The sequence below is a fragment of the Haliotis cracherodii genome, unplaced genomic scaffold, assembly GCF_022045235.1.
Source record: "Haliotis cracherodii isolate W230 unplaced genomic scaffold, xgHalCrac1.p SCAF_18, whole genome shotgun sequence".
Taxonomy (NCBI): Eukaryota; Metazoa; Mollusca; class Gastropoda; order Lepetellida; family Haliotidae; genus Haliotis; species Haliotis cracherodii.
In genome coordinates, this window is record NW_027266273.1 from 2,694,261 (window position 1) to 2,704,425 (window position 10,165).

A 10,165-nucleotide genomic window follows, 5' to 3' on the forward strand; every position below is an offset into this window, starting at 1 on the left:
CAACAGCAACATTAGTAGTAGTAGTAGTAGTAGTAGCACTAGTAGTAGTAGTAGCAGTAGCAGTAGTAGTAGTGGTAGTAGCAGTAGTATTAGTAGTAATAGTAGTAGCAGTAGTAGTAGTAGCAGCAGTAGTAGTAGTAGTAGCAGCAGCAGCAGTAGTAGTAGTAGTAGTAGCAGTAGTAGTAGCAGTAGTAGTAGTAGCAGTAGTAGTAGTAGTAGTAGAGATACAGGTTTCAGTTGTAGTTCACATCACCTTCACCTTGGTGTTTGACAGAAACCCCGTGTGAAGAGTTCCATTTAAAACATTACTCCTACCTTTGATGGTCATTTTACTGGTGTATCTTTCAATGGCATCGCTACGACATCACATGAAGAGTTAGGCCCCTTACATAAGTGATGCATTGCTTTTCCAATTAAGGTGGCATTTCACCAGATGTTTTGTCGGCATCTGGTGAAAAAAATAGTGAAAGTTATTTTAAAAGCACTATACTTCCTTTAAAGGATGACACCATAAAGAATAATGTTATAAAAAGAGGATGAATCATCAACAAGTTGCATGGTAGTATTTCAACGTCCTTGTGCAACAAACAGAGAATTAAAAAAAGTGGAAACGGAAATATCAACAACAAAATATTTTAGGATATGAAAAAATAAAACTAAGTAAAAGATCAAATAAGCCGCAATTATTTTTATTTGTGACTGGTAATTTATTATAGGGTTGGATTGGGGGAGATTGGTGTCAAGACTATTCATATTTGCCTGAAACCCCTTAGTGAAATAATTGTCCATGACACACACCATAACATATTATCAGTCTAAATAATTTTTCAAAAATAACTTTTTATTGGTATAAGTAAAACTGTATAAACATTACGCATGGCTTTTGTTATCTGGCTAGTATTCGTATAGATCTATATTTTCATTGAAAAAAGATTTGCGGTCTAAGTGGCAAATAAGGATGTTAAATGTTAATAGCAGTCGTAGAACTTTGGGCGAGCTTGGACCAGTAAAACTTAGGTCTATTTGAGCGAACGGAAAAAAGAAGGTGCGGAGTTGCGTCCCCTTGTATGAGCACTTGACAACATCCGGTGAAAATACTGGCAGACTAGCAGACGGGACGATCTCATTTCTTGACCTCAATACTGCCTCATCTGGGACTACGGTCAATTAGGCCATCTTCTATCGTGTCGGGGACGTGATAGAAAACAGTGTTTGCAAACTTTGTATTTGTGTAAGTACGTTTGTAAATAGAATACCGAGACCGAAAATGGCCTCATGCACACTTGTACTTGTGTGTAGATCTATCTTCATGATCATGCGATGTCGGCATGTTGCGGTATGTGTATTGCTATTTGCCGGGTCACTTGTCTCACCGCGGGCCCAAACCTATAAATACCCCACAATAACTGCACTGTAATTCCTAGGCATGTGATTTAAACACAGGGTAAAGATGCAAAAGTTCCATCACAACCCAAAGTGTACGATCGTAAAGGGGTCAAGGACTAAGATCATAAAGTAACCGAGATATGTAAAGTCAGTTTGTGAGATGTGAGGCAGCAGTACTTAGTTACCTACACTCTTGTGTACATCAGTGCCATCTTCTGCATTGCATCAATGTGCTGTACAAATGAGTACATTTGAGTACCAGTATCATATTTGGACCCAGGAAGATGCGGGTAGGATAGGTCTTCAGCAACCCATGCTTTGCCGTAAAAGGCGACTATGCTTGTTGCTAAAGGCGACTAACGGGATCGGATGGTGAGGCTCACTGACTTGGTTGATGCATGTCATCAATCCCAATTGCATGGATTGATGCTTATGATATCAATCACTGGATTGTCTGGTCCAGACTCGATTATTTACAGACCGCTGTCATATAGCTGGAATATTGCTGAGTGCGGCGTTAAGCAACAAACAAACCAGTATCATATTAATACATGGCTGTCCACTTAAACCATGTATATTGGTACAACATTTGCTCATTCTGACCAGGAAACATATACATATATATACATAATTGTATTGATCTGTACACAAAAGTGTCTGTGGCATTATCAGGTATATAGGAACCACAATAGACCTGTTCTGAGTGTTCAACAAATACTTTCAGGAAGAAATGACAGAAAGATTGTTACCAATAACAGAACTATATGTGCAAGTACCATTATCATCTAGTTGATGGATTTTTGTTGATGTGAACTAGTCTTTTCTGAACATGCTGAAGTTGTGTTGAAGAAAGGTGATTATCTAATGTATATATTTCCTTACAAGAATCAATTTTCCTCATCAGTTTCCAATAAAGTAAAAGGAGCCTCCGTCATGTGCACTCTATAACATATATTATGTTGGCGATAATAGGTACTCTGCAATTACAGTTGACATTGTGTTGTACTGAAAGTTCACGACATGAGCCGTGTTAACCATGTTAACAAATACAGGTTCATAGCTTAATATATCAAAACTTGAGACTTATTAACATGATTAAGTATTGCATACTCATCATGTTCAAACAGGTTATGGTACTTTTAAAAGACACATTGCAACAAAATGTATCTAGTGTATATTATCTTTTTGAATTTATTTGTCCCCAAAATGACATGTCCCTGGTGTGATTGTAAAGACATACCTGCATCAAATGTCAATCTTTTTAATTTAACATGATATCAATCATTAAAAATGTATAATGTCCATAATGACATTCTTCAATTATTCCAGGCTTAACATCATCAATTCTTTGTCCTGAATGTCTTCATCATGTTCGTAGCTGGCAAACGTTTGTTTGGAGTGAATAGGAGCCAGAAGTGTATAGTGATCACAGTAATTGCATATGAACTGTGTGCAGGGGCTTGCATTTTCTACACAGCCATTTGCTATGGGGTTTTTTAAATTATGGACTCCCTAAATGTATCTTTTGATATTTAGTTTCTTTTGTTTTGAACAATGAACACGTCTCATAATAATCAAAGTCATCTTAATGTTTCAGAAGGCCTCCAACAGACAATACTGATAATTGAATGTCTGCACTCCAGGAAACTTTTCTGCTCAAATGGCGACAGCTTTATGTGCTACTGTCATCAACTGCCAACAGCTGTCAGCCAAGAACAGCTAACCAGCTGCAGCCAAGACGACATGTCCACCAGTCATGCAGCCACAAACATCGGGCCATGACTGACCCAGAGAACAAGGGTCATCACAGTCGGGGAGTCAACTTCGACACTCTCGGGTCATGGAACAACCGTCTGGATATGCCCATTTGGTATGAGCAGAGTATCATTAAAGGGATACCAATACCTCGTATTCCCCTGGATGAAATTGGAATTGCCAGTGTGATTGGTCGGAGAAAGGTGAACGAGGATAGATTCATCTTCAAGGAGCTGGCGCCACAGTCTCTGCTATATTTTGGTATATTTGATGGACATGGGGGATCCTATGCTGTAGACTATGTCTGCAACAACCTGGAGAATCATATGCTGTACTGGCTCACCCAGACGTCTGACCTCACTAAAGTGCTCCACCAGTCATTTGTGGATATCAACAATGTATTAACTCGCCATATTGTTCACTATCATGCTGGTAAGTCTGTACACAAGGTACAAGGGTTAGTCATTTACTATGTTTACAGGTCTGTAGAAATCTGTAATGGTTAACATGTTCAAAACTTCTTCAGATACCCTGTAAACATATTTGGCCCAATTGGTCAGTATGGACTTCTAGTTGACTGGCTATTTATGGACATAATCTTGTTTTCTTTTCGTGTTTTGGACCATCTGGAGTTTGACTTTGAATTCCAGTCACCTATCTGTCACAAATTTGTCCATTTTGAAATTACATCATGATTATTGCATGGCTTCTGGTAAAACAAAGCATTGCTACATGTTAACATGCTCAAACAAGGTATCCCGTATATTTCAAAATATTGTTTGTATCGATGTTAATCCAACTGTACATTCAATCGTCATCCCGTTCACAGTATCATCCTTAACAACTGACACCACTGTATCCTTCCATTGTTTACAGGCAAGGAGACCTTCAATACTGGAACAACAGCTACTGTGTGTTTGTTGAGAAACAGTGTGGAGTTGGTAGTTGGTCATGTTGGGGACAGTTGTGCTCTACTCTGCCGGAGTGGGAACCCGATCCGCCTGACACAAGACGATGACCCAGATAATGCTGAGGAGAGCAGGCGGATCCAGGAACATGGAGGCAAGATCGTGCACAACAGTCTGGGTATTGCCCAGGTGAATGGACGGCTCTCTATGACCAGGAGCATTGGAGATGTGGAGCTGAAGCAGTATGGTGTCACTGCCAAGCCTCATGTCAGGTCTATTGAGGTGAGCAGGCTGGGAAGGCTTAGTGATGCTGCTGTTATAATTTTGTGTTCACTGCTCACTTTGTGTGACATCATAGCACTGCATGGCATCACCATATGAATGTTGTTGCACAGTTGAAATTGAGGGAAATACATTAACATGGTAAATGCATATGAGTTTATCCATTTCCTATGTTAATTATTGTTAAGTTCACTTGTGATAAAAAAATACAATTAAAAAGTTGCATTTTGTGCCTTACTCTGCTGGTGATGTTTAATAGGTATTTCGATGCATATTATATCGTGAACAAAGTACTGCGATATGTTTCATAATGGGAGATAGTCATATCGTGACATCCCTTCTGTATTTGTTACTTTCTGTTGCAGGTGAAACACGGGAAAGATGCTTTTCTGGCTCTGGGCACGGATGGGCTGAGTTTCGTCATGGGCGACCAGGAAGTGGTGGACATCGTGGGCAGCTGTCGTGATACCAATGAGGCTGCCAGTATGCTGACTGACCAAGCACTTCAGTTCGGCTCGGAGGACAACACCACAGCAATGATTATACCGTTCGGGGCATGGGGGAAATATCGCAGTACCACCAATTCCATTCCATACAGTTTTGGGAGAAATTTGTTTGGAAATAGATTTAAATATGGTTAAATATGGTTGGTTAAGCATGTTTGTCTTTAAGGAGAACAGTATTATGACATTTGCTGATAGTTTGACTTGTAAGAGAATTATTATTTGGTTTGATTAAATCTGTTTCAGAAGATGTATTTGTTTAAGCAATCATGTGTTTTCAATCTCCTTACAATGACATTGTTTTGTTGAATAAAATTGTATCAGTAGTTATTGATATACATAATTTTCTCTGCTTGGTCAAGCTGACTGAATTCATTACAGATCTCATTGACAGATTCTTTAGCTTACAAATAGTTATTTATCAAATGAACATTCTTCTATGATAATAAGTTCCAGTTGGGATTGGTTACCCCGAACTCTACCCTTAGGCCTTAGATCCCCTTTACAATCATTTGGGTTAGGTACCCTTTCCGATCAAACACGGTTTAATACCTCTTCATGATCCTTAGTATTGGGGGCGTTCCTTGTCAATAAAACACCCCTTTAGGTTGGGCACCCCTTTCGAACCTAGGGGTTACTTGTGAGTAAGGATATGGGGTATCTCTTTGGACAATTTTATCCAATTTAATTTGAGGAAAATCCTAGCAATTTTTATCAAGTTTCGCAGAGAAAATGGCTACTGCACATGTGCTTAAAGGTGAACAGTCAGGTGCTGATCACTTGGTAAGTGAGACGTAAGTATTTGTGATAGCACCTGTGGTATTAGATTAACTCACTAGCCTAGCTCAGCTGGCAACATGAGTTTGATCCTCCACATTGTGCTATTTGAAATCCGAAAGAAGTCGGCCCTGTAAAGTTCATAACTCCCTAGTGTTTGTGGGTTTTTTTCAGACTAGTTTCAAGAAAAGGATGTCTAAACTTACCAATGCATTCGTAAGAAAAGATATAAAATTCCAGTACCAATTTCAATTAAATGTATTCTATAATGACCAATTCTGTCATCAAAAATTAGAAATACCAGTAGGACAGCTGGAAAAAACTGTGGTCTTCATATGTCACTGAACAACTGAAGGTTAAGATTGTGATTCATGTGATATAGATTGATTCTTCTGTCTATTTGTTACCAAACAGAAATTTCATGACCTCAAATTCCTTGAACTCAGAATATGATTGTAACTGTAAAGGCCCTGTCAGTATCTCACACAACCACACTGGGATCCCGGGTTGGTGCCGAGCAACATTAGCTTGGTGTAAGAGATGACTTGGTTGATAGCATATTTACATTCATGATGTCAATCACTGGATTGTCTGGTACAGATTGGATTATTTACAGGTTGTTCTCATATATACTACTCAACATTAGCTAAGGTTCACACTGTTGACTAAAGGTCACTGTTTTGGTCCATGTCAGCTGTTGAGTAGTACAGTTGGAATACTGCTTAGTCAGGGATTAAACAACAAATAGTATCGACACTATGACTTGATGTCAGAATTCTGCTTGTCTCAAACTTGGGAGAACTTAGTGTAATTTGGGTAGTTCTTAATTTTCTCAGATTAATGGAAACCTGTATGAAGCACTTGAATCAGTTAATGGAATGCCATCATTTCTTATGTCAGTTGAGCACAGTAGATCACACAGACTAAAGTACTCACGGAAATGAAAAAAAACTTTTTTCGACCTCAGATCTTTAATTATTGCAGTTAATATACAAAATATGTAAATATTCAAACAACTAAATTAGTACTAAATGGGCCGTGGCACAAATACAGCGTATCAAATGTTTTTATGCCTTTTTACGCGTAAAAGTGTGTAAAAATGTGAATAAAACAGACTATTGTGAAACAGGGCATAACCAGGTGTAAGTAGATCAAGGTGACCAATGACACCTTGATGACAGGTGAGAACAGGTGCATAATGCATATAGTCTGTTTCTGCTATGTCAATTTGGACTTAGTTTTATTTTTGAATGTTGAAAGTATTTTTGTATTGTTCACTGATATCAAACTACCAAATCCAGACTAGTACTTTTAGAGTTGTTTTGTTATTTCATATTAACAGGTACGTAACACTTTGTGTCGATTTTTAAATTGAGAAAAACAGTTTTTTTTCATTTCTGTGAGTACTTTAGTAATCTTCTTTCATGTTATTAATTGCTTGTGTATGATAGTGTCAGCTGCTGTATTCGTGATCTGAGTGCCCAACTTGAATACTCCTGTTACATACAGATTTATTTCACATTTGAACATGTTGAAGATTTATTGAGCTAAGAAGCTTATCACAGATTTGTTATGTAATTATAAGGGTTTAGAATAAACTTGTGACAATAAAAAAAGAAATCCGTCAGTTATCTAGTTTGGGCTTTCTTTGGGGTGATTAACGGAATTGTTTCATAAGAGAAAATCTTGGGTTTGACCCTAGGACACATGGTGGTAATATGCATTGTTGTGTCAAAGTATTGACTAATGCAACTGAAATCAGATTCCAAAGAGTTTTCTAAATAATGTTTTAATAATTTTATTGAAATGTAATTTGATTTCATGTGTTCATGCTGGTCAGCTTGCATAACATTCCTATTTATCTGCAGCCAAGAGGCTTAATGTGATCATTGGCTAATGTTAATACTTGCAAGTGCATGTATTATGTATGTGTAGTTTGCTTGATAAAAGATTTGACTATACATTGACTTTATTGTTCTTTCATTGACAAAGTTAGTAGACCTTGTCAAGGGCCCCACCCTCAAAGCGATCTTAGCGCTAGGATTGTTTTAAGTCTATGTGAGCGTTTGGGAGTTATGATCATCTTTGCACTGAGACTGTTTTGTGGAACAAGTCCCAGTTGAAGTTTACTTCAGCCTATGAATGTCATTATCAAGTTACAAATTTCTTTACCAAGACTCAATGACATGTTTTTTAAGTGATTTCTGAAAAGAATTGTGGGTCATGTGAAATAGGGAACAAATGAAGTTTTCAAGGATTACTTTGCTTTGAATATTGACCAACTTTGAACCTTTTTTAAATTAAATTGCTATGGAGGGTTGGAGGGTGAGTGGCAAATACATTATTTTTCTTTTCACACTGCATTAGTGAAATGTTTGCTCTATGGGTCCACAAGAATTAACTTGAGAAAGCATACCTTATGGATTGTGTTTGCTGGAATGGTCCACATGGAGAGGTTACTGCAGAAACAATGTTTGAATGTTGTTCGTCATTCATCTAGAGGAATTACAGTGATGTTCAACCATGATGGTCTGGTACTAGGAAATGGGAGAATTTATGGAACCAACATAATTTGGCTCATAAAACTATAACAAACATACTGACTTGTACAAGGTAGATTGTATTGCTGACATATGTTGTATAAAAACTTGTAAACACCATCAATACGGACAGGGTGTTAACAGACTGATAAAGGAGACAAATAACTACATCAGCGGTGCCAAGAGCAGCTACATGGGTACAATGTGGTGGACACTGAGATGCAGAGATGTATTTGTGAAATGTAGGCGCCATGCAAGCAGTGTATAAACTTCCCCAAAATTTCAGTCAGACATCCAGACTGACAACATTGCAGAGGTATCAGACCAGAGAGAATGTTGTCAGTCCAGAATGATCCAGACTAACAAACAGAAATAACAAAAGGTAAATAAGAATTGTACCATTTAATGTTAGTTCTCAGATAATAACAATAAACTGGTGGATTATAAACTTAGTAACTTTAACTCATTGAGATTTTATTCATCAATAACATGTTTAGGGAATTCTATAACAGCCCTACCATCAGGCATGCAACTTTTCAAGACTGACCATCCATCAGCAAAATAGACCACTTATACTGTCGGGCAGGCGGTTATTTTAAACAATGGTGCAAGGACAATCTTTTGTGATTTACCTTAGCCTGTAGGACGTTTTACACAATATACACAACTTGCAGTGACTTGGGCAATACTAGTAACTTATACCTCTACTGATATCTTTAATGTTAATTGGCTGATTTAATGTAACTAAAGTACCGCAGTATTCTGAATATGTAAGCAGTACAATAGTCAGATGCAATGTGCACAGCATGTTGTACCACAGAATACCATGAATACCAAGAACTCCACTGGTCTGGGCCATGTCACTCCGTCATATTCATTGGGGTCACACAGCAGATCTTGTCACTGTTCCCAAGTGGCCACATTGTTAGATGTTATCAGGGTTTAAGCTCTGGTCTCACTTTAGCTGGGAGAGAGTCTTCAAGGTGATTAACTGCTCAAATTTGTTCGTGTTATCAGAACTTGGTTGTCAAGTTGTTTGAGTTCCACAACTTGCTGTGCCTCATAGTCTGCCCTGGATCTTCTGGTCATCGGTATAAAATCACCCTATTACAAATTTTGGTTTATCAGGAGACACAGGAGCCCCAGTTGTTTGAATCACCACAATGCACTGTGCAGAGTTGCATCCAAACCTATGATCTTGGGTTTGAATCCTGGTTCACCTAGATTATGTTTCTAGGTTTGTTGGCACCATACACATGCTAAGATATGTATCACTTATCACATACCAATCTAGTAAGCTCTCATATTACTGGAATTCTCTTCAAAGTGGCGTTAAAACCATCTCACTCACTCTTTTTCCAGATCAAAAATGGGTACAGGTACATTATCCACAGACATTTTATTGTGTGCATAATGACTAATAAGAGGCGGAGTATATAAATGTCAACTTCTGTTTTCAACAGATGAAGGAGTAACTGACAGAGCTAATTCTACACAGCTAATGTTCATTTCTTAGACCACTGGGCCACGAAGTTATTACGTATGAGGTCCATTTTAAGTGTATGAGTGTGTTACAATTTGACAGCATCCAAGTACTTTGGCCATATAGAAGTTAGAGTTAACAGATCAATAAGGTGGTATATGGGACAGGTAGTGTAATATAAAGAAGCCACAGCCTTGGGATATTCTGCCTGACTGGCAGATGCTTCTGTGACGGGTTTGCCATTTATAGACACAGTGCTAATTGTAAGGTTTGTTAAATCTGTCATGTGACCTGCACACCCCTAAACTTGCCCTCCCTCATAATAGTCCTATTTCTATTACCGGTAAAGAAAAAAACTTTTCAATTCACAGTTTGTCTTAAGATCAGACTTTTGCACATACAATGGTACATGTTCTCATTATGAGTCATATTCACAGGGGAACCTGATGGTCATCACCATGGCCTCAGTCACATCACTTCCTTCTTCTAGTTTTGGGGGGGAGGTCATGGCATTAGAATTAGAGGTGATAT

At 38.1% G+C, this 10,165-nt stretch overlaps 2 protein-coding genes across 5 annotated transcripts in view; one reads left to right on the plus strand and one right to left on the minus strand.

Annotated features, from left to right (window-relative positions):
- The window catches only part of LOC139465667 (serine/threonine-protein phosphatase 6 regulatory ankyrin repeat subunit B-like), a 229,112-nt gene that overhangs the window by 97,862 nt on the left and 121,085 nt on the right, over positions 1-10,165 (minus strand). The window lies entirely within an intron of this gene.
- On the plus strand, positions 1,090-6,861 carry LOC139466114 (protein phosphatase Mn(2+)-dependent 1K-like). Its single transcript, XM_071248138.1, has 4 exons — positions 1,090-1,231; positions 2,984-3,573; positions 4,018-4,331; positions 4,697-6,861. The coding sequence occupies exons 2-4, from the start codon at positions 3,015-3,017 to the stop codon at positions 4,970-4,972; spliced, it is 1,149 nt and encodes a 382-aa protein (XP_071104239.1). The 5' UTR covers positions 1,090-1,231; positions 2,984-3,014; the 3' UTR covers positions 4,973-6,861.